Source organism: Hipposideros armiger, unplaced genomic scaffold (genome assembly GCF_001890085.2).
Source record: "Hipposideros armiger isolate ML-2016 unplaced genomic scaffold, ASM189008v1 scaffold_202, whole genome shotgun sequence".
NCBI lineage: Eukaryota > Metazoa > Chordata > Mammalia > Chiroptera > Hipposideridae > Hipposideros > Hipposideros armiger.
In genome coordinates, this window is record NW_017731552.1 from 264,550 (window position 1) to 289,300 (window position 24,751).

The window sequence follows — 24,751 nt, forward strand, 5'->3', positions numbered from 1 at the left end:
ACTTCAAATGGTAGGTGCCGCCGGGCCTTCGCTGTAGGTGCTCTGAGGCCTGCGGGGGAGGGGTTGGGGGTGGGCCTGAGGACAGCCCGGGGCGGGACCCGAGGCGCAGGGAGGAGGCCGTGCACCCGTTCTCCAAAATGCGGAAGGAGGGCCCAGCGCACTGCCGCACCCGGACCGCGCTGGGCCCTTCCCCGAGGCCGCCCCGCCCTCCCCGAGGGCGCCCACCGCCCCTCCTCGCCGTCACCGTCAACCTGTTTGGCAGGGCCCGGCAGGTCTGGCGATGGGCGGGGCGCCCTGAGCCTCCGCACCCCTCTCCCCCTCCTCCCCACGAACCCGTCCTGTGCCTGTACTCAGGCCTCGCCGAGCTGGGCCAACCGGGTGTCCCAGGCCGGGAAGTCGGGGGTCCCCGGGGTGGGGGGGTTGATCCCCAAGAAGAGGGAGGCCCCTTCACGCCCTGCTGGCAGGAGCCCTCCCCGGAGCCTGCGGGGTGGGGGTGCCCTCCCCGGGGGGCCGGGGCCATGCCTCCTTGTGCCCTCTGAGGCCCCCACACCATGGCCCGCTCGCTGACCTGGCGCTGCTGCCCCTGGTGCCTGACGGAGGATGAGAAGACTGCCGCCCGGATCGACCAGGAGATCAACAAGATCCTCCTGGAACAGAAGAAGCGGGACCGCGGCGAGCTGAAGCTGTTGCTGCTGGGTGAGCCCAGGGCCCAGCCGGGTGGGCAGAGGGGCGAGATCAGGAGGAGTGGGTCCTCGCCTCCACCGGCCAGGACACCCTGGCAACCCATTTGCCGGATAAGAAGACCGAGGTGCAGAGAAGCCCAGTCCTAGTCCAAAGGTGCACATAATGGGCCTGGCCACCTTGCAGGGCATCTGCAAGAATGGAGGTGGCCCAGTGGGCCTGGCTCCAGCCTGGCAGGCCCAGCACGCCCGACCGGCTGTGTGTTATGGGAAGGGAACTATGAGCTCAGGAGCCCTGGCCTCTCCCTCCATCTCCAGACAGCCCTCCTGTTCCTCTCCCTACATCACTGGCCAGTGGTGGAGGGCTTAACCTGGGTTCTGGAGGTTTATTAGCATTAGTCCTGTGGGCAGAGCATTGCCAACAGGCTCTGATTGACTGATTGATTGATTGACTGACTGATTGATTCATTCATTCATTCAAGATGTATTGAGTAGCTCCTGGGGACACAGCAGCAAAGGAGATGGAAATTGTCCTTGCCTCTTCTTCTGGTGAGGGAGACAGACATTAAGCCTGTAAACTAATAAGCAGATAAAATAATTTCTGGCAGCTAGAAGATTGAGGAGGAAAATTAAACAGGGTGAGGGAGTGGGAGCTGACTCAAAGGATGGTGTGGATTGTGACGCTCTGAGATTGTGACCTCTGAAACCTCAAGTGTCATCGCCCACATGTGTCCACTGCCCCAATCACTTTGCCCTGTGTTTGGCTCCAGGGATACTGGCCTTGGAAGCTTGCCCACGACCATCTGAGCCCTGGGTGGGGGCAGGGGAAGGTCCCAGGTGTCCTGAAGTCACATCTGCCTGGCCCAGGGCAGAGAGGCTGGTCATCTGTGTAGTCACCTCTCTTTTCCCTTGCTTGGTGGAAAGCCCTGAGGAGTGGAGAGAGGAAAGAGAACAGGAGCACAGGACCCCCAGGAGCTGCACCTTAATTGAGGGCCTTTCCAACTTCTGACATTGCTTCCTCTTGCTGAACTAGGTAAAAGAATTCCTCCCCCCATTTGTTTCTCCAAGGAGATCTGGCATGGCATAAATCCAAACTCTGGCCTCCCCTTGACCTCTCAGATCCCAGCTCCTTCTACTGGCTGTAATTTTTCAGTGGCAGCCACCTGGTTTCCTTGCTCTTCATTGAATATTTCATGTTTTCCTGAAACGTTTGGTAATGTCATCAGTGAAACTGAGCCTAGAAGCTTTTTGATTAAGAATTTAATTGCTTTAATAGCTATCTCTGTTTGATTTCTTTAATAGATAGGCTATTATTACATTAATATATGTGACATATTAATATATTACTTATTATTTTTAATAAATAGGCCTATTTAAGCTATCTATTTCTTCTTGAGTGAGCTTTGGTTATTGATTTATTTCAAAGAATTTGTCTTTGCAGTTGTCAAATTTATGGGCATAATGTTGTTTATAACGTTTCTTTGTCATCCTTTTTGTGTCTATAGGATCTGTAGTGATGTTCCCTCTCCCATTCTTTATCTTCAGTCCTTTTTCTTCATCCATCAAGGTAGAGGTTTATTAATGTTAGTGATCTTTCCTTACACATTAAACCTCCTTTATCGTGTGTGCCTCAGTACCTTTGCACTTGCCATTATCTCTGCTAAGAGTTCTTAGTGTCACCCAAGACTTTGCATGGCTGGCACTCTCACGCAAGGCAGGTCTCAGTTCAAGTGTCACCTCCTCGGAGAAGTTTTCCCTGAATTCCCTGGCTGCAAGACAGGCCCATCCTTCTTCGTCCTCTGCTCAATTTTTCTTCATAGCACTCACTTACATTCTCTTAGGTGTTTACTTGTTTATTGTCTGTCTCTCTAGTTATATAGTAAACAATGCAAGGGTGGGGGCCATGTCTGTCTTATTCACGCCTGTGTTCCCAGCATCTAGCCCAGGAGTACAAGGAACCTCACATATAGTAGATGCCCAGTGCATGCATTATGAATGAATGAATGACTCAATCCTGACTCAAGGGCAATTTGCCCCAGAGCTGTACCATATCTTCCTGGAGCTGGGAAGGTCCCTTGCCCCACATCACTCCGACCACTGCACAGTCAGCCCCAAATCAGGAAGCCCTATCTGCTTGTGTGGGGAAGGGAGGGGGAGAGAGGAGGTTGTCTGTGTACCCACGCACTGATGGTGGCCCTGTGGACAGCGCTATGGACTGGTTTTGATCACCCCCATCCCAGCCCTGAGCGCCACCTCCACACTTCACTGCCTTCTTGAAAACAGGAATTGAATACAAAGTAATTTTTTCCTGGAGATTTGCTGATCCTTTTCAAGAAGAAGGACAAGGGGCCAGGGGTGTCTGAACCTGACAGGAAATGATTACCATGTTGGGGAGGGGGAAAAGTCAGAATGAAGCCAGCTTTGTCCATAGCACCTGAGGTAGGGGCTGCTTGTAACCCCAGGTGGGGAAACCAAGGCCCAGAGAGGTGAAATGACTTGCTCAAGGTCACACAGCCAGGATTGGAGCCTAGCATTCCAGTTCCAAGCCCGTGTGCTTGACCACCCTGTTATCTTGTCTAGGGAGAGAAAAACCACAGAACTTCCATGACAGATGGGGAAACTGAGGCCCAGGGAGGCAACAGGAGTGGCCTGGGTTAGTGGCCAGTCGGAGACAGAGCTGGATATAGAAGCTGAGCCACCTGCCTTCCTATGCCTGGCTGCCCATCCTGGCTCCTGTGCCCCACAAGCCCTGTTTCCCGGGATGGGTGGGGGGCTGGCGCTGCCATCTCCATGGCAGGAGCTGCACGCACGCTGTCTCATGATGCCCAGGGCTTGGCCCAGCTCCTCTAGGCTCTGCTGTGTTCCACTTCCTCATTCAGCCCCAGGAGGAAGTATCACTTCCTGTCTGGGCTGAGAGGCCCCTGCCAAGTAGACACAGCTCTCCCCGCAGCAGCCCCCAGCCCTATATGTGGCGGGATAGGATGGTTCCTGAAGCAGACCAGGAGTGGGGATGGGGGAGGAGCTGGGGAGTCTCCAGGCTCCTTAGTGGCTTCAGGACAGGCATGGGCTGCAAAGAGGGGGTTCCACCGGTGGAGTTATTCAGAATTCATGTTTTGACCCATCATAAGTCAAATAATCCGTGCTTGTGAGTGGAGGCCAGGATTTTTTCTCTCTCTAATAAAACAGATGAGAAGAGAAAAAGAATCAGTGCATTGCAACCGAGTTAACTGTTGCCTCCTGAGACCTTTGTCTGTTCTCTACGCCTCTGGGAAAACCCAGGGTCTGAGAGTTGGAAAGCAACCAAGAAGAAGGTCAAAGTGTACAGTCCCCTGCTATAGGTCTCAGTGCCGTCTCTGGCAGCACCCAGAGGAACGGTCCAGCTTCTAAGCATCTGTAGAAACATCACATTAACTGATATTTGATGACGCCTGACCCAGCCGACTGGCCATGTCCCATTCTGTGGGTAAAGGACCCATAAGGGCTTGACTTTAGTCCTCTGCTTCTCCACTAGTGTGTGACCCTGGGAAAGGCACACCACCTCTCTGAGCTCCTTGTCTCCTCTAAATAGGAAAACAGCAGGAATCTTATGAGGACTGGCTGAGGACACGCACAGAGTACCTGGGCCCTGGTCCTGGCAGATGCCAAAAGTTAAATCACACTTGCTGTGCTGCTGCTGATAGTGATTGTTATTATCATTGTTGTTGTTGCTATTGTTTAGGCAGCATATGGGGAACTTCCCCATATGACAAATAAAAAGCCCATGAGCGGGCCAGCCGAGTGGTGCGTTGGTTAAGAGCTGGCTTGGGACGCCAGAGGGCCCCGGTTCAGATCCCACATATGAGGGCCAGTGACACTGCCCTCTACAGCTAAGATGCTGAACAACAGCTCAACCTGGAGCTGGGCTGCCGTGAGTCACCGTCGTGGTGTAGGCTGCAACCCCTGCTGCAACGGGCTACCGTGTGTAGCCAGCAGGCAGCGTGAGCGGCCCTCAAGCCGCTGTGAGCGGCCCTCAAGCCGCCGTGAGCGGCCGTCCAGAAGCCGGCGACTGATCTGCCTCGCCTGGGAAGAGCGCAATGATGGTGCCAACTTGGGCCAGTGAATCAACGTCCTCCACAACTAGACTGAAGAACAAAAAGACAGCAACTTGTCTGTTCCCCTCCCCCCAATTCCCCAATAAAAATCTTAAAAAAAAAAAAAAGCCCATGAGCCCTGGGCTCATATAGAACTGGGTTTGAGTCCCAGATTGGCCACTTGCCAGCTGCATGACCCAAGGCACTCTCCTCAACTGATCTGGGACTCCCGTTTCCTCACCTGAAAAGTGGGGCCAAGAGCCGTCTCTCTTGCCCTGAGGCTCAGGTCAGACGGTGCTTCACGCTTTCAGCTCTCAATGCACACAGGCTCAGCCACCTCTGCTATCTCCTAACCGCTAAACCTTCAAAGCCTGGCCAGTCTCCTTAAGTTTGTCAGTGGGAAGTGAGGCTGTGGGTTTGCATTGGTGACTGTGCCATTCAGATGTTTCTGGAATATTCAGTGAGCTTAACCTGTCCCCTTCCTAAAATCCAAGAAATTTCAGGACCTGAGACACATATGGCCCCACATTGGAAAGCTTCGGATTGTGGACCTATGGGGTGCTTTTTTTTTTTTTTCTTTTAGCTGAGCCATCCTGCCAGGCAGCTCAGCGGCAGCTCAGCTCAGGCCGGGCACCGAACCACTGTTGCTCAGAGCTCACACTCTTGAGCAAGCTGTTAATCAACTGAGCCACTCGGCCGGCCCAAGGGTGCTTTTTTTTTTAAGGAAACTTTTTATTTGGGAATAATTTTAGATGTACAGAGAAGTTGTAAAGGTAGTACACAGAGTCGCCCCACTCCTGAGCAGCTTTCCTTCATGTCCACATCTTGTAGAGCCTGGTGAGATTGTCACAGCTGAGAAATTAACTTGGGACCCTTCCTCTTACATCACTGTTAACTAAACTCCAGACAGTGGATTTCACTATGTTTTCCACAAAGGCTGGTTTTTTTTAAAGATTTTTATTGGGGAATTGGGGGGTTGGGAACAGTGCTGGGGAATTGGGGGAAGGGGAACAGACAAGTTGCTGTCGTTTTGTTCTTCAGTCTAGCTGTGGAGGAAATTGCTTCACTGGCCCAAGTTGGCACCATCATTGCGCTCTTCCCGGCGAGGCAGATCAGTTGCCGGCTTCTGGACAGCCGCTCACTGCGGCTGCTGACCGCTCACGCTGGCTGCTGGCTACATACGGTAGCCCATGGCAACCCACTGCCACAGGGGCTGCAGCCTACGCCGTCGCCGGCGACTCACAGCAGCCCAGCTCCAGGTTGAGCTGTTATTCAGCATCTTAGCTGTGGAGGGCAGTGTCACTGGCCCTCATATGTGGGATCCGAGCCGGGGCCCTACTGGCATCCCAAGCCAGTTCTTAACCATCGCGCCACTCGGCTGGCCCCACACAAAGGCTGTTTTTCTGTCCCAGTATCCAATCCAGCATCTCACACTGCAGTTAAGGTTGTTTTTGTGAAATACTTTCTTAGCTTTTTTTTTTTTTTTAAAGATGTTATTGGGGAATTGGAGAAGGGAAACATTGTGTTTTTCCAGGACCCATCAGCTCCAAGTCAAGTTATTGTCCTTCAATCTTAGTTGTGGAGGGCACAAGCTCAGCTCCAAGTCCGGTCACTGCTTTCAATCTATGATAGTTTCGGGGGGGTGGGTAGCCCACCATCCCATACGGGAGTCAAACTGGCAACCTTGTTGTTACGCTCTCACCAGCTGAGCCACCTGGCTGCCCGTTGGCAGCTCAGCGGCAGCTCAGCTCGGGTGCAGCTCACTAGCCCATGTGGGAATCAAACCGGCGACCCTGTTGCTCAGAGCTTGAGCTCTTAACCCACTGCACCACCTGGCTGGCCCCTTAGCTTATTTTGCAATACTTTCAGACTTACAGAAAAGTTGCACCTGGATTCTTCTGCAAATATTAACATTTTACCATATTTCCTTTATTCTTCTCCCCACCAAATATATACACACATGTATATGTTATATGTAAGTATGTGTGTACATACTATTAATTTATTTAATGCATGATTATAGTGATAATTTATTTACTATACATTTATGTATTTAATACATACATGTTCATTTTTTTTGGACTGTTTGAGAGTAAGTTGCAGACCTGATGCCTTTTTACTCCTAAATACTTCTGTGGGTTTGAGTGACACTAAAAAACAAAGACCCCCAGGACCATGACCAAAAGCAGGCGATAAACATGATGGAATACCGTCAGTTGAGGCACACCTGACTCCCCTCCCACCCGCTTTCCCAATTTCCTTCCTAATGTCCTTTACTAAGCATCTCTTTTTCTTGGACCTCGACTCCGGTGGACTTATAACACCTGGAGCCACCACAGATCTGCCCTCCTTGCCCTCAGATGTGCTGGGGTAGGCAGGGTACAGGGAGGCCCTGGGCGTGTTGCAAGATGGCATCCCCTTCTCTCTGCTCCCTGCACTCTCCACCCCTCCTCCCTGCTCCCCTCTCTCTGCCCCCGTTTCCTCTTTCTGGGCTTCGACTAGGCCACCCCTTCCCTTTTTGCTGCTTTTCCAGTTCCTCCTGCACCAGTCCTCACTCCTGTCCTTGGAAAACCCCCGCCCTTGTCCCCAGGAGCCAGGCCAGGTGACCAGATGTTGGAGGAGCCTCGCGGCCTCACTTCCCATGGGGCTATCACACCCATTTTACAGACAGAAAACAAAGGCACTGAGAGGGGGAGATTTCGGAGCTCAGAGAGCAGGGAGATGAACCTTGGTCTTTAAGTTTCTGGTCCTGGGCTCTTGAAGATTCCAGGATTGTTATCATGAACCCAGGGCTGGCTTTGTGTGTGCATGCAACTGGGGAGTCCCCTAGTGCTTCTCCCTCAGAAGGGCCCTGTAGTTTCATGTTGCATTTGGCTCAGCCAATTCTGCAGCTGACTATGCAAGGACCCCTCTTCCTGCTGTGGTCCATCAGCAAGGCTGTGGTGATTCTGTCTCCCAAATATCTCACGAATATGTCCCCATCTCCTCAGCTCTTGGGCGCACCACATCCTCTCCCACCTGGATCAGTGCAATCGCCTGTGCCCTTGCCCACCCCCACTCCCGTCTGTCTTCCCTGAAGCAGTCACCAGAGGGCGCCTGTGAGCACCTGAGTCAGGTCCAGCCCCTTCTCCACCCACAATCCTCTAGGGCTCCCACTTCCCTGGGGTGAAAGCTCAAGTCCTCCCCACAAGGCCCTGCACTACCTGCCCCCATCTCCTCCCTGCCCTCACCTTCTCCCTCCCTCTTCCTCACTTACTCTACTCCAACCACATGGGCCTCCTCATTGTCCAACACCCCAGGCACTATCCTGCCCCAGGACCTTTGCACAGTCTGTGCCCTCTGCATGGTATATCCTTTCTCCAAGTCTTGGCATAAGAGCAACCTTCCCAGCCTTTGAATCTCAACCTCACAAATCACCTCCACCAAGGGGGACTTCCTTGACACTCAGCTATAGTAGTCACCTAAACACTCTTTATCCTATTTTATTTCCTTCATTAAAGTTTCTCTATCTGAAATTATTATAGTAAATTATAGTAATTATAATTATGGCAAACACTAATACTACTAATAATAGTGACCATTAATGTAGCTTTTACTATGTCTAGGCATGCTCTAAGCCAGGGTCCACAAACTTTTCCTGTAAAGGGCCAGATAGTAAATATTTTCAGTTTTGTGGGCAGAGTGTTTCTGTCTGAGTACTCCACTCTGCCACTGTAGTGAGAAAACAGTCATGGACAATTGTACACAAATGGGTGTGGCAGTGTGCCAATAAAACTTTATTGACAGACACTGAAACCCGAATTTTATATAATTTTCATGTGTCATAAACCAATCTCCTTTTGATTCCTCTCAACCATTTAAAAATGTAAAAACCGGAACCATGAAAAGTATTAGAAATGGAAACACCATACAAACTGTAAAATCTCTCTGGCCCTGCAAAAACAGGCAGCGGCCTGGGTTTGGTTGGAGGGCAGTATAATAGTTTGCGATCCCCTACTAGGAGCACCTCACAATGAGCTCACCCTCATGTCGATCTAGCAGGCAGGGCCTATCGTGCTCCACGGTTTACAGGTGGGGAGATTGAGTCACAGGGTGGTGAAGACACTCCCTTGCCCAGGGTCCCAGAGTGTGGCCCTGGCTGAGCAGGGACTTGAACCCAGAGGCCCGGGTTGAGATTGAGTGATCGTGTGGCCCTGCAGGCCCGGGTGAGAGCGGGAAGAGCACGTTCATCAAGCAGATGCGCATCATCCACGGGGCTGGCTACTCGGAGGACGACCGCAAGGGCTTCCGGCCGCTGGTCTACCAGAACATCTTCGTGTCCATGCGGGCCATGATCGAGGCCATGGACTGGCTGCAGATCCCCTTCAGCAGGCCGGAGAATAAGGTGAGTGTACAGGGGCTGCCATGTGGGTGCCACGCTGGGGGGTCGGGTCTCTTAGGACGCTGAGGTCTAGGCCATGTTTCCTGAGACCCCCAGGGCATAGCTGTGTCCCCTTGGACCCCCAAGTCATTGTTAAGAACAACGCCCCCCCCAGAGGTTTCCTGGGATCCTCCTGTGCACTCCAGGCAGCTCCAACCCAGCATGCTCCCCACTTTGTCCCCCCATGCACCTCCAAGGCTCCACCCTTGCACTCCATGATGTTAAGTGAGAGTGGGAGTCCTGAGTCAGTGCTTGTTCCCTTGTAGAGATATTAATACCATGGACCGATTACTGCTGGGAGGGGCTGCAGTAAATTTTTTTTTAAAAGATTTTTAATGGGGAATTGGGGGGATGGGAACAGTGCTGGGGACTTGGGTGAGGGGGAACAGACAAGTTGCTGTCATTTTGTTCTTCAGTCTAGTTGTGGAGGACGTTGCTTCACCGGCCCAAGTTGGCACCATCATTGCGCTCTTCCCGGGCGAGGCAGATCAGTCGCCGGCTTCTGGACGGCCGCTCACTGCGGCTGCTGGCCGCTCACGCTGGCTGCTGGCTACATACGGTAGCCCATGGCAACCCACTGCCACAGGAGCTGCAGCCTACGCCGTCGCCGGCGACTCATGGCAACCAAGCTCCAGGTTGAGTTGTTGTTCAGCATCTTAGCTGTAGAAGGCAGTGTCACTGGCCCTCATATGTGGGATCCGAACCGAGGCCCTCTGGTGTCCCAGGCCAGTTCTTAACCATCGCGCCACTCGGCCGGCCCTGAAGTAAATTTTTAAAAAATTTTTTGTTTATTATGGTAAGAATACTCAACATGAGATCTACCCTCTTAAATTTTAAGTACATAATACGATATTGTTAACTGGAGGCAGGATGTTGTGCAGCAGAGTTCTAGAACTAGCCATCCAATGGAAGGGAAACTCTCTGCCCATTGAATAGCAACTACAGATGTCCCCCACCCCCAATGCGTTCTGCTCTGTTCCCTGGACTCTACCTATTCTGGATGCCTCCTGTAAGTGGGGTCATGCAGTATTTGTCCTCCTGTTTCTGGCTTGTCTCACTTAACATGATGTCCTCAGGGTTCATCCACTTTGTTGACTATTGCAGAATTTCCTTCTTTCTAGAGGCCTACCACTGTTCCATTGTCTAGATGGACCACATTTTCTTTATCCATTCATCTGTCCATGGATATTTGTGTTGTTTCTACCTGTTGGCTGTTGAGACTAGTGCTGCAAGGAGCATGGGAGTGTTCATATCTTTTCCAGATCCTGATTTCATTTTTCTTTTTGATAAACACCCAGAAATAGAATTGCTGAATCATATGGTGATTTTATTTTTAATTTTTTGAGGAACCACCATACTGTTTTCCACAATACTACACCATTTTGCAATCCCACCAACGGTGCACAAGGGTTCCAATTTCTCCACATCCTCACCAACACTTGCTGTTTTTTGTTTGCTTGTTTCTTATAATAGCCATCCTCACAAGTGTGAGGTCACATCATCTTTCTAAAATCTGAAAGCTTCTGGTTTGTGAATCTGAGCTGGTCCAAGGACTTTGGAAGAGTGATTAGGAGTGGGTGGTTTCTACCTCATGGAACTGATATAAGAATACAATAAATTAAAAGTGCCCAGGGCTGGCTGAGTGGTGCGTTGTTTAGGAGCTGGCTTGGGACGCCGGCTCTGAGTAGCAGGGTCCGGGTTCGGATCCCACATGAGGGCCAGTGAAACTGCCCTCTACAGCTAAGATGGTGAGTGGCAGCTCGACCTGGAGCTGGGCTGCCGTGAGTCACCGGCGATGGCGTGGGCTGCCAAGAGCCCACCGTGAGTGGCCGTCCAGAGGCCAGCGACCGATCTGCCTCACCCGGGAAGAGCGCAATGATCACAATATCAACATGGGCCAGTGAAGCGACGTCCTCCACAACTAGACTGAAGAGCAAAAAGGACAGCAGCTTGTCTATTCCCCTTCCTCGATTCCCCAACGCTGTTCCCCTCCCTTAATTCCCCAATAAATAAATTTAGAAAGTGCCCAAAGCTCTCAAAACAGTGCCTGGAATGTAACATCATCTCAGTAAGTGTTAACAGGTGATATGATTATTTAATCTTTACAATAACCCCTTTCAGCTATTAACTACCTTTTATAGATGAGAAGGAGGCTCTCCCCTTAAGGACAACCACTATCGCATCGTCCATCGCCATACATGGGCTGCCTGTTTTGTTTTTTTTTAAATTGGGGAACAGTGTGTTTTTCCAGGACCCATCAGCTCCGAGTTGAGTAGTTGTTTCAATCTAGTTGTGGAGAGCGCAGGTCAGCAGCCCATGTGGGGATTGAACCGGCAACCTTGGTGTTGTAAGCACTGTGGTCTAACCAACTGGGCTAACCGTCTGCCTGTCCCTGGTTGCCTGGTTTTTTTTTTTTTGGTGTTTTTTCTTTAAGATTTTATTGGGGAATTGGGGAAGGGGGACAGTGTTGGGGAATTGGGGAAGGGGAGCAGCCAAGTTGTTGTCCTTCAATCTTAGTTGTGGAGGGCACAGCTAGCTCACTTCCAAGTCCAGTCGCCATCCGGCCGCTCATCAGCAGTTCTCAGCCACTCAGCTCAAGATGCAGTGTTCAGTCTTAGCTGTGGGTGGGCATAGCCCACCATCCCATGCAGGAGTCAAATCAGAAACCTTGTTGCTAAGAGCGCACACTCTAACCACTGGGCCACCTGGCCACCTGCCTGCAGTTCAGGTAAGCTCAGCTCAAGGTGCCGTGTTCAATCGTAGTTGTGGGTGGGCGTAGCCCGCCATCCCATGAGGGAGTTGAACCGGCAACCTTGTTGTTAGGAGCAGGTGCTCTCACCAGCTGAGCCATCCTGCCACCCTGTTGGCAGTTCAACAGCAGCTTAGCTCAGGTGCAGCTCACTGGCCCATGTGGGAATCTAACCGGTGACCCTGTTGCTCAGACTTATGCTTTTAACCAACTGAGCCACTTGGCCAGCCCTGGTTGCCTGTTTTTTTACCTCAAATTTTTTGGAGTTTTCCAGAATGTTCTTTTATGTCTGGCTTCTGGTGCTGTAGAGTATGTCTGTGACTCATCCATTTTGGGGGACATAGTTGTGGTTTATTTTCACCATAAGATTATGCCATGGTTTATTTATTTATTCATTCTAATTTTGACATTTGGGTCATCTTTATATATTTTATGCAAATACATATATTTCCATTGGGTGTCTACCTAGTAGATTTGGATGATAAGGGACATGTATGATCAACTTTAGTAGGAGACACCAAACTGTTTTCCAAGTAATTGTAGCAATTCACAGTCCCACCAGCAGTACATGCAGAGTTCCAGTTCCTCCACATCCTTGCCAACACTTACGCTGTTTGTCATTTCATTTGAGACATTCTGTTGGGTGTTTGGTGGTATTTCATTGTGGTTTTGATTTGCATTTCCCTGATTAATAATGAGGTTGTATACCTTTTTATGTTTGTTGGACACTTGGATATTCTTTTTCTGTGAAGCAACTGTTCAAATCTTTTGCCCATTATTTAAATGTTTGTTTTTTACTCACTTAAAAAAGTATAGTTCCTCAGTTTTTTATTTACTGATTTGTAGCAAATTCTTTGTATATGTTGGACATGAGCGCTTTGTTAGTTTCACATCTGTTGTTAGATTTATCCCTAGGTATTTGCTATCTTTTGATTCTACTATAAATGGTATTTAAATTTTAAAAACTTCCCACTAGTTAGTGGTTAGTATAAAGACATACATTTGATTTTTGTTTATTGATTTTGCATCTGGGGACTTTGTTCAGTTCACTGTTTATTCTAATAGTTTATCTCTAGACTATTTTGGATTTTCTACATATAGTCATGTCATTTGTGAATAACCACAGTGTAATTTATTCCTTTCCAAACTGGACACCTTTCATTTATTTTCCCTGGCTGGGACCTCAGTATAGTGTCAATCAGAAATGGCATGAGAGAAAAAAAAAGAGGAAGAAATGACGTGAGCGGACATCTTTGTCTCATTTCTAGTCTCCTGTCTTTTAAGAGCAAAAAACCCCACATTCAGTTCATTCAAGGCACATTAAGGTCTATTCAGAACCTTCACTGAATATAATTTTCACTCTGAATTTCTAGAAGGATGTTTCTCTTAATTTTTGCTCTTAAAATTATTATTCATTTTAATTGTGTGTTTTTTATTTTTTTTGTTGTTTTTAAAGATTTAAAAAAAGATTTTATTGGGGAATTGGGGGAGGGGAATAGCATTGGGCAATCGGGGAAGGGGAACAGACAAGTTGCTGTCCTTTTTATTCTTCAGTCTAGTTGTGGAGGACGTCGCTTCACTGGCCCATGTTGGTATTATCATTATGCTCTTCCTGGGTGAGGCAGATAGGTCACTGGCCACTGAACGGCTGCTCACAGAGGCTCTTGGCAGCTCACGCTGGCTGCCGGCCGTTCACGGTAGCTTACGGGAGCCCACTGCAGCTCCACTGCAGCCTACACCTCGCATTCCACTCATGGCAGCCCAGCTCCAGGTCGAGCTGTTGTTCACCATCTTAGCTGTAGAGGGTGCAGTGTCATGGCCCTAATGTGGGATCCGAACCGGGGTCCTGCTGCTGAGAGCAGGTGTCCCAAGCCAACTCTTAACCAACGCGCCACTCGGCCGGCCCTTGATTGTGTTTTTTAAAACTTTGGAGTTGGGCCGGCCAAGTGGCGCGATGGTTAAGAACTGGCTTGGGAAGCCAGAGGGCTCCGGTTCAGATCCCACATCTGAGGGCCAGTGACACTGCCCTCCACATCTAAGATGCTGAACAACAGCTCAACCTGGAGCTGGGCTGCCGTGAGTGGCCGGCGACAGCGTAGGCTGCAGCCCCTGTGGCAGTGGGTTGCCATGGGCTACCGTATGTAGCCAGCAGCCAGTGTGAGCAGCCATCCAGAAGCCGGAGACTGATCTGCCTCGCCTGGGAAGAGCGCAATGATGGTGCTAACTTGGACCAGTGAAGCAATATCCTCCACAACTAGACTGAAGAACAAAACGACAGCAACTTGTCTGTTCCCCTTCCCCCAATTCCCCAGCACTGTTCCCATCCCCCAGTTCCCCAATAAAAATAAATAAATCTTAAAAATAAATAAATAAATAAATAAAAATAAAATAAAACTTTGGAGTCAATACAGTTTCAGGCTGTGTATGAGCGTGCACTCAGGCTGCCACAATCAAGTGTCACATTCTGGGGGGCTTAAATAACAGAAATTTATTTTTTCACAGTTCTGGACGCTGGAAGTCTGAGATCAAGGTGTCAGCAGGGTTGGTTCCTCCTAAGGTCTCTCTTTTTGGTTTGCAGATGGCTGTCTTCTCCCTGTCTCCTCATGTGGTTTTCCCCCTGTGCATGTTTTTGTCCCAATCTCTTCTTATAAGGATGCCAGTCATATATTGGATCAGGGCCCATCCTAGTGACCTCATTTTAACTTGATCACCTCTGTAAAGACCCCCATCTCCAAATACAAACACATCCTGAGGTCCTGGGGGTTAGAACTTCAACATAGGATTTGCGGAGGGCAAGGGTGTTGGACACAATTTAGCCCATAACGGGCTGCAGACTTTTTAATTGATCCTACACAGGGGCTATTCACAAACACACAGGCATTACCCATTCCCACTGACCTGGGCAAGTTGCTTCATTTCTCGTGCCTCAGTCGCCTAATCTGTAAAATGGCGACACCTGGAGGGATTTGCCTCCTAGGAGTCAAGGAACTGTGTTTATAAAGAGCAGAAGGGGTACCCCGCACTTCTGACTTTCTCAGCACACACGGGCAAAGATCTTTATCCTGCGTCATTCTCCAGAAGCCGTGCCCTCTGCTACCCCTCAGAGTGGGGCTGGCACTTTCCCTCTATGCTCCCTCTGTGGGTAATTGCATGAACCAATGAAGGAGCACATCGCAGGAGGCAGAGGAAGTGAGAATGTGCAGGGCTGTGCTTGGACTCCACTGGGCTCTGGGATAGAAGTGAGGCAGCAGGGAAAGGAGAGGAAAGGGGCTTGCTGGGGTGTCTGGAAGCCACTCTGACCAGCTCTGTCTGTCCCTCCAGCTCCATGCTAGCCTGATTATGAGCCAGGACCCCTACAAAGTGACCACTTTTGAGAAGCGCTACGCAGTGGCTATGCAGTGGCTGTGGAGGGACACCGGCATCCAGGCCTGCTATGAGCGCCGCCGCGAGTTCCACCTGCTTGACTCAGCGGTGTAGTGAGTCTGGAGTCGGCAGGCGGTGGGCGTGGGGGGTGGGGCGGGAGCAGGGGGCAAGGTGGCCACCGGGCTGAGCTGCAGGCTGAGACACGGCGAACAGAGACCCAGTTCCAGGATCACACCTGGACAGAGGGGGCCTTGGGCTGGCGGGCTCCCACTGTGGGGACATGCTGTCGGGCGTGGGCTGGCTGTGGGATAGTCATGCTCCAGGGTGATCTTGTCCCTGGGGTGACATTATTCCTGCGATAAGGTTGCTCCTGGGGTGATGTCCCTAGGGTGAGGTTGTTCCTGGAATGACATTGTCCTTGGGTGACATTGTTCCTGGGTTGACCCTGTTCTTGGGGTGATGTCATTCCTGGGGTGACATAGCTCCTGGGTTGATGCCACCCTGGTGACACCATTTCTGGGGTGACGCTGCTCATCATCACACAGTAATGCTGTCCTGGGCATGGTACTTAGTGTCTAGGGTGATTTGCTCCCAGGCCGTCACTATTTCAGGGTGCACTGCCCTCCTAGGTGACAGCGCCCCCTCAAGGTGATGCTCCTTCTCTGTGAGGCTGTTCTTGAGGTCACACTGTCATTGGGGTCACACTGCTCTGAGGATAAAGCTGACTCACCCCAAATCTCTCACGGCCTCAGGGTGGTACTCTGGGCCACCTGCAGACCCCAGAGATCCTGGCCCCTCCAGGGGGGTTCTCCTCCCCCAGCAGACCATGGATGGTGGGTTTGAGAAGCCAAGGGAGGCTGTAGGGCTGGGCTCAGGACTCCTCGCTCCTTAGCTACTTGTCGCACCTGGACCGCATCACTGAGGAGGGCTATGTCCCCACGGCCCAGGACGTGCTTCGCAGCCGTATGCCTACCACCGGCATCAATGAGTACTGCTTTTCCGTGCAGAAAACCAACCTGCGGTGAGTGTGCAGCCTCCACGGTGGGGAGTACTTTCTGGAAGAGGGGCAACGCATCTGGGGCCTTGAGAGATGAATAGGAGTCTCCTGGGTCCAGCCCTCAAGGGGCTTCCAGGCTGAAGGAGGCAAAGCTGGACATAGACACCTCCAGCACCCTGTGCAGTTAGAACTGGGATATCGAAGAGCCCAGAGTGAAGCACCAGAACTCCAGGAGGGGCGGTCTTCCTGGAGGAGGGGACATTGGTATTACGACATTGAAGGATGAGTAGGAATTCACTGGTGCCGACTCTTGAGGAGCTTCTGCGCAGGAGGAGACAGAGACTGTGTGGTCAGGGCTATGCCAGAGGGATGGGATTTGGGGCTGGGGAAGTTCAGAGAGTGATCCCTGTAGTCAATGAGGGGGTGAGACCAGAGGTCAGGAGAGTCAGGAGGAGGCAGGAGCCATGGTCTGAGCAGGAAGGATTGATAGGGGCCAGGGTAGTGACCATGGGGATAGAAATGAGGGTATGGTGCAAGAAATGTTTCTGATGTAGAATGGGCAGGATTGGATGAGTGTGAGAATGAGAGCAGGCAGTCAAGAATGACTCCCAGGTTTCCCAGGTAGATTGTGGGTCCACCATGGCGGTGGTAAGGTGGGGGGGGGCGGGAGGGGGGTGTTTAGATAAGACAATGAAGTTCTTGGAAACATTGAGTCCGAGGGGTCTGGGGCATCTGGGAGGTGGCTGGATGTACACAGGCATGAGCTAGAAGACAGAGGTGTGGGTGGCCAGTGCAGCAAGGCAGTGTCCAGGCAGACTGATGGGCAGTGTCAAAGGCCAAGAAGAGGTCAGGAAGAACACAGTAAGAGAAGTGACTTTGCGACTGTCAGTTAGACAGTCATTGGTGACCTTAGTAAGCTCCGTATCTGTGGGTTGATGGCAGGCAGTTGTGGAGGGTGCAGGATGATGCCTGGAAACGGGTTGTGTTTAACCCACCCATGTTGAGTTTCTCACTTCCCTGGACTGACCCACCCCAGTCCCAAACATGTTTTTCTGGCCTCTACAATAGTCCTTTCCAGGAAGGTTCATAATTTATCTGTTTGCCATGGGTCTCCTGCATTAGATGGAGAGCCCCACAAGGCTAGGGGCTGAGTTTGAGGCACGTGTTTCAAAGCGATGATCAGATCAAGGCCAGGGTGGAAGGTGGTAAATGTGGGAGGATAGCTGGAAAGATGGGAGGATGCATGGGTGGGTGAAAGGATGGATGAGTGAATGGATGGGTGGATTGGTGGGTGGGTGGGTAAATGGATGAATGAAAAGATGGGAGGATGCATGGGTGGCTGAAAGGATGGATGGATGGATGGATGGATGGATGGATGGATGGATGGATGGATGGATAGGTGATTAGACAGATGGATCAATGGATGGAAGGATGGGTGGATCAGTGGATGTATAGGTATGTGGGTGGATGGATGGATGAAAGTTTAAGAATGAAGATAGAGGTTGGGACTTTCACAGGGAAGGCTGGGCTGGGGAGGGGAATTTTAGGTGGGAGACTTGAGTATGTTCTTAGGCCAAGGAGAGAGGTTAATCAGTGGAGTGAGGGCTCAGAGGAAACTGAGACTCTGAGATGGGAGGCTGGCAAGTAGTGTATCCCACCTCTGCCTCAGTCTCCAGAGTCCCACTCTCAACCACTGCAGCCACATCCCACTCTAGATATGGGGGTTTGAGTTCTTGGGGACCAGGAGCCACGGCGCCAGCCTCTTTCCCCTCCCGTATTGTGGGGCAAGTCCCTTCTTGCTCTGAGGCTTCTGGCATTTCCTGCCGGCTGCCTGAGTAATGGTTGTATCCCTGGGGCTTGTTTATCAGTGACCCACATTTCTTAGAAGAGAGCACAGGAAGGCGGGAGGGCTCAGGCTTTTTTTGTGGTGTATGGGGGTGGAGTCAGGGCTCTTGTCATGGGCCACACACAGAGTGGATGGCATTTGCCCATTTGTGTGGCCACTGGACACTCCCCTGGTCAGCCAGAACACAGCTTCCCCATTTTACTGATGGGTAAACTGAGTTGCGGAGATGGTCTGCAATTTCCCCCAGGCCACCCAGCCAGAACTAGGGCAGACTCCAGAGGTGTCTGACCTACTGTCCTCCTCCATGGCGGTAGAAATCAGGCAGCCCAGTACAGTAGAAGCTCGGGAAAATCCCCTCTCCGTACCCCAGTTTCTTCATCTGTATAACATGCGTAATAAAGATAACCTGCCCCGTGAAGGTGAAATGCAATAACACACAAGAGGCATGGGCCCAGTGACTGGCCCCATTTTTGCTGTTAGTCATATTGATGTCATGTCCCAGACATGACTGGGGTCTGGGATGCCACGTCATGGGGTCCTGATTAGGTCTGAGCTCTGAAAGGGGGCAATTCTGGTAGGATCGTGGATGTCGGGGGCCAGAGGTCAGAACGAAAGAAGTGGATCCACTGCTTCGAGAATGTGATCGCTCTCATCTACCTGGCCTCGCTAAGCGAGTATGACCAGTGCCTGGAGGAGAACAACCAAGAGGTGAGGGGCCACCGTGGATGCAGGGGCTCCATCTCCTCTGCTCTTCTCTCTCCATTGGCCCAGGGACCCACAGCTGGATAGGAAGTCCCAGTGCGACTCTTGAGAGGGCCTGAGTTTGTCTGGCATGGCTTTGAGCCTCTCCTTTCACTCTTTCATGATCACACCATTGAGACCCAAGACTCAGATCCACAAACATTGTGTTGCCAGTGGCACACACATGTGTACACACACAGAGGGACACTCGTGTCCTGAGACACAGCCCCCTGGAAGCACAACGCAAGCTGTCCTGGGACTATTGTCACCCTGCAAGGATGACGTCACATTTTTATTCAGAAATGCTGGTGAGAATCAATCTTCTTTTGTGACCTCTTCTCCTAATTAACACCCAGCGTGAAGGTCGGGCACACTATCATCTCTGACATGTGCACTTTTAGTTGTTAAAGTTTCACATAGACATTTTGGGTATCTGGCGGGAGATGTTATCATTTTGACTTTCAGACTGAATCAGACAGAAGAGTTTGAGGTCATTCTGACACAGCTCTTTCTCGAATCCAGCCACATAAAATGTCTTAGTTTGCTCAAGCAGCCGTAACAAATGACCACAAATTTAGGGGCTGAGACAACCGAAATTTATTCTCTTCTGGTTCTGGAGGCCAGAAGTCTGAGATCAAGGTGTCGTCAGGGCTGGTTCCTTCTGAGGCCGTGAGGGAGAATCTGTTTCATGCTCTCCCAACTTCTGGTTACTCTGGCAATCCATGTCATTCCTTGGCTTGTAGATACATCACCCCATCTCTGCCTCCATCTTCACATGGTGTCCCCCCTGTCTGCATGTCTGTTGCCTAATTTCCCATTTTTATAAAGACACCAGTTATTGGGCTTAACGCCACCCAACTCCAGTATGACCTCTTCTTTACTAACTACATCTTCAAAGACTTTATTTCCAAATAAGGTCACATTCTGAAGTTCCAGGTGGACATGAATTTGGGGAGGGGGGGACACTAGTCAAACCAGTAGAGGAACAAAAACCATGTCAGGCACACACAGGCAGCTGGCCATACCCGCTTAGACCCAGATGGGCAGGAAGGGGAGTGCCCCAAGCCACTGGATGGTGGGCCGACAGCCCCATCTCCTTGTTGGGGGATGGCTCCTCTGTTGGGCTGAGCTGGCTGGCTGGAGCAATGACCTGCCTGTGTCCCTCGACCCAGAACCGAATGAAGGAGAGCCTGGCCTTGTTTGGCACCATCCTGGAACTGCCCTGGTTCAAAAGCACATCTGTCATCCTCTTCCTCAACAAAACTGACATCCTGGAGGAGAAGATCCCCACCTCCCACCTGGCTACCTACTTCCCCAGTTTCCAGGGTGAGTGTTTTAGAACTTTCTATACCCTTCACATCTTAAAAGCAGCTCCCAAGAGACATTCTTGTCCAACTTGGAGTCAGTGGAATTTCAAATATGATTGGACAGCCCTGAGTTCCAGACCCAGAGTCCATTGTCCAACCTCTCTCTGTTCTCAGTTTCTCCATCTTTAGAACCGGAATAGAATAGCAGATGCCTTCATACTCGCAATTGCTTAAAGTGAGGGATCCTGAAAAGACGTATACTATAGATCTTTTGAGTATGGCTCTGCTCGAGAGAGTTCATTGTCATAAACCATACCTGTAAGGCATTGACAACTATTTCCAGAACCTGCTTAGATTTTTGAAACTTTTCTTATTCTAATCTTTCATAGTTGATAGTGATTTTTAAAATAATCCATTACCTTTGAACAAGGCTTTCCAAAGCACATGGCTCAGTTTCACAGATACAACAACCCTCTTTCATGTTGCATTTGTAACTGATAGATTTGTGTAGTCTCATGTGTATATTAATCAAGAGGTGTACAACAGGTTTGGGAACAAGCCTTCGGTGCAACACAAGGGCCAACTAGTTCAGAAAGTGTTGGGCATCATTTAGTGTATCTTCCAGAGGGGACACAGAGCTTTGGTCCTGGGAAGGGGTGTATTAGCTAGGACTTTCCCCAGAGTGCTACTGTGAGAATAAAGGGAGCTTCTAGAAGTATCCCAGATGAGTAACAAACTCCCCCCAAAGTTAGGGGCTGTAGACCAGCCATTTTACTTAGCTCACAATTGTGTGGGTCAGGAATTTGGAAAGGATTGAAGTGGGTAAGTTCATCTGCCATCCATGTGGCATCAGCTGGGGTGACTGGGATCAGAGATACACTTCCGAGATGGCTTCTTGCATCATGTACCTGGTGTCTCTGTGCTCCTCGGCCCCTCTCTTCTTCCTCCTCCTTCTACTCCTCCTTCTTTTCTCCCTCTCGCCCTCTCCCTCTTCCTCTCCCTCTTTCTCTCCCTCTCCCTCTCTCCCTTTCCCCATCTAGTATCTCTTAATCCAGGGCTTGCTCATAGCATGGCTGTCTCAAGGTGGTCGGATTTCAGCCAACCTCTGCCTCCATCGTCACATAGCCTTCTCTCTGTCTCTGGCTGTTTCCCCTCTTTTTGTAAGGACACAAGTCATTGAATTTAGGGCCCAACCTAATTAATTCAGTAATGACCTCAGTTCAACTTGACTCATTATACCTGCAAAGATCCTATTTCCAAATAAGGTCATATTCTGAGGTTCTGAGTTGACATGAATTTTGGGGGACACTATTTACCCCAATACACAATCAATCACAGTAGATGAAGCCCTTAGTACATGCTTGACAAGTACTAAGCTGTGGTGACATCATCATGGGTGTGACTCCCTGACCTCATTGGAGCCCATGTGACCAATCTCAGTCAATCATAACCACAAGAGTCAGGGTCTGGGCAACAGATGTCAATTTGTTTCAGAATGGGGGCCTGGACACCCCTCACCCCCTTCTGAGCTGAGCAGCCCTGGGAGAGGAGCATGGCTCGGGGAGTTTGGGAACAAGGATAAAGTGGATAGTTTTGAGGATTGTTTGCTTTCCTTCAGGTCAAAGAGAACCCTCATGATCTATCCTTTTTTCCCAGCCAAAGAGCTGGAGCACTCTGTGCCAAATTCTGGCTCTTGGCCCTTTCCTCCTCTACACTAAATAATACTCATGGCAATAATAATAATAATAATAATAATAATAATAATAATAATAATAACGACTAACACATGTAACACTGATGGAAGCACCCTCATATGTTGACTTCTTTAATCCTCATTTACAAACTCTGTGCAGTAGGACTCATTCTTCTCACCACCCTAGAGATGGGGAAACTGAGGTACAGAGAGGTGCAGTCACTTGCTAAAAGTCACAGCCAGTGAGTGGCAGAGGCAGGATTCCAACCCAGGCATTCTGGATTCAGAGCTGGCAGGCTTGAACCATGAAGTTAGCCTGCCTTTCTAAAAGAATGATGCTAGCACACACTCAGGAAGGCTTCTGGTTATTGATCACAGAGCCCTTGATAGGATTACATTGAATCCTCACAACTTTGGGAGGCCTGGGACTATTCTGATCCCCATTTTACAAACAAGGAAACTGAGCCCACAGAGGTTACATAAGGCAGTCCAACTAGTAAGTAGCAGAGCCAGGCATTGGGCCCTTAACTCACTCTGTGCTTTCAACACAGCAGTCCATGTGCCTCACCAAGGTGGCCATCTGTCTACTTCTCTTCACCTCCATTTCCCCATCTGCACCAGATTGTTGCTGCAGCGCCAGGCTCCCATCCCCCCAGCTCCAAGCCCAGCTGAGAGAGGGTCTCTCATCAACACAGTTCTGCCCAGAGTCCCAGAGCTGAAGCTCATTGGTCCATCCTGGGTCATGTGACCCCCAGTCTGCTGCTCCCATTGGCTAGGCTTGAGCCATGTGACCAGCAAAAAAAAGACAAAAGATGGCAACTGCCTGCTAGACTGTGGTGGGTGGTCCCTGAGGTCTCTGAAGCCTTAAGTTGCTCATATCCGGAAGAGAGTCTCTAGAGTACCCCCTTGGTCCGAGGAGGGAGGGTCACCCGCCTACCACAGGAGCCTCATGCCTTGATTGCCCCAACCCCTGCTCCCCAGGCCCGAAGCAGGATGCGGAAGCAGCCAAGAATTTCATCCTGGACATGTACACACGCATGTACGTAGGCTGTGTGGATGGCGCCGACGGGGGCAAGAAGGGCTCGCGTTCCCGGCGCCTCTTCAGCCACTACACGTGCGCCACGGACACACAGAACATCCGCAAGGTCTTCAAGGATGTGCGGGACTCGGTGCTGGCCCGCTATCTGGACGAGATCAATCTGCTGTGACCCAGACCCCAACCAGCCACCCCCAGGGCTCGGACCTGTGCGTGGCAGGCAAGACCTTGCGGGCGGGGCCGGCTCTCAGCGAACCCAGATGCCCCTTGTCGTTCCAGGCCCAGGTGACGGAAGGGCCACGAGTGAGTCGGGAATGGAAGGCCAGTCGCCACCCCTCCCTTCTCTGCCCCTTGCCGGACAGCCCCTGGGGTTCCCCTCCTTTGACTCAGTTTACCTCTTCAGAAAGGGAGCATAATGGCCATTTGGGATGCCAGGATGGAGGAAAAGGTGAAGAGAGCAGAGGATGTAGGACTTGGGTGGGTGAAGCCCTCTCAGGATCCCCACCTCCGGGTACGTCCCCTGCAGGGCAGCAGTCTAAACGCCCTGGAGGTGATACCCCCAGGGATGGGGGACCGGTCTTTCAGGCTGAGGCACCAGACTCTGGCGCCCCCTGGCGAACAGGAGATGGTATCTCCCAACCTGAGGTCTCGGTAGCTCAGAGATTTCCCTTTTCTTTGGGGGAAGAGACCCCTGGAAAACGGTGTCTCTTTCAGAGCCTCGCTGTTCACAGTGTGTCCTGTTCTGGTTTGCAGACGATGGAAACCGAGGTCCATAGGCATCCTCTTCCTTCCTAGGCTGGGGGCCGGGCGCACTGTATCTTAGAACCTGTATTTATTCCCTCATCTTCTGCGGGGTCCGTTGCAGGGTGGACATTAAAGAAATGACATTCTGGAGACTTATGATTTATTAGGGGTGTCCTGTTTATCCCCCTGCAGTCCCTTCTCAGGTCGCCTTTGAGGTAGAAATATGGAGAAGGAAAGAAGAAAGTTCTACTGGCTGTCCACCCACCTGTGCAGGGCACGGTGCCCAGAGCTATTCGGGGAGGTGTGCACTTCGAACAGAAGGTGGTGTACAACCTCCTTCCCTGGCAGGGGTCACATTTTAGCCCACCCTCTGTTGCTACTGACCCAAAAATTCCAGCAGCAGCCCCCACCCATCTGTGATGAAGATGAAGATGATAGCTCCACTTACTGCAGATGGTGTCCCACCATCCTCAGGGAAGCCCTATGTATCACAAGCCTCAGTTTACAGATGAGGAAACTGAGGCACAGAGAAACAGTCATTTGACTAAGGTAACACACCTGGGAGGTGGCAGAGTCAAGATTCTATCACTCATTCAACACCTTTTTTTTTTTTAACTTAAAAAAACTACTTTTTAGAATAGTCTCAGATTTACAGAAAAATTGTGAAGGTAGTACAGAGTTGCCTTATAAAACTACACCCAGGGCCGGCCAAGTGGCGCATTGGTTAAGAACTGGCTTGGGACGCCAGAGGCCCCGGTTCCGATCCCACATATAAGGGCCAGTGACACTGCCCTCTACAGCTAAGATGCTGAACAGGTGGAGCTGGGCTGCCGTGGGTCGCTGGCGATGGCGTAGGCTGCAGCCCCTGTGGCAGTGGGTTGCCATGGGCTACTGTATATAGTCAGCAGCCAGCGTGAGCGGCCGTCCAGAAGCCGGCGACTGATCTGCCTCGCCCAGGAAGAGCACAATGATGGTGCCAACTTGGGTCAGTGAAGCAACGTCCTCCACAATTAGAATGAAGAACAAAAGGACAGCAACTTGTCTGTTCCCCTCCCCCAATTCCCCAGCACTGTTCCCATCCCCCCAATTCCCCAATAAAAATCTT

At 50.8% G+C, this 24,751-nt stretch overlaps 1 protein-coding gene across 1 annotated transcript; it reads left to right on the plus strand.

Annotated features, from left to right (window-relative positions):
• Nucleotides 1-149: 149 nt before the first annotated feature.
• GNA15 (G protein subunit alpha 15) lies at nucleotides 150-23,794 on the plus strand. The gene is made up of 7 exons (XM_019653543.1): nucleotides 150-696; nucleotides 8,950-9,134; nucleotides 15,241-15,395; nucleotides 16,175-16,303; nucleotides 18,704-18,833; nucleotides 20,039-20,192; nucleotides 22,848-23,794. The coding sequence occupies exons 1-7, from the start codon at nucleotides 552-554 to the stop codon at nucleotides 23,072-23,074; spliced, it is 1,125 nt and encodes a 374-aa protein (XP_019509088.1). The 5' UTR covers nucleotides 150-551; the 3' UTR covers nucleotides 23,075-23,794.
• Nucleotides 23,795-24,751: the final 957 nt, after the last annotated feature.

Coding starts and splice junctions, on each gene's coding strand:
- GNA15 (XM_019653543.1), top strand. CDS start 552: ATGGCCCGCTCGCTGACCTGGCGCTGCTGCCCCTGGTGCCTGACGGAG. Junction 18,834..20,038: donor TGGAGGAGAACAACCAAGAG/GTGAGGGGCCAC, acceptor CCCTCGACCCAG/AACCGAATGAAGGAGAGCCT. Junction 20,193..22,847: donor CTACTTCCCCAGTTTCCAGG/GTGAGTGTTTTA, acceptor CCTGCTCCCCAG/GCCCGAAGCAGGATGCGGAA.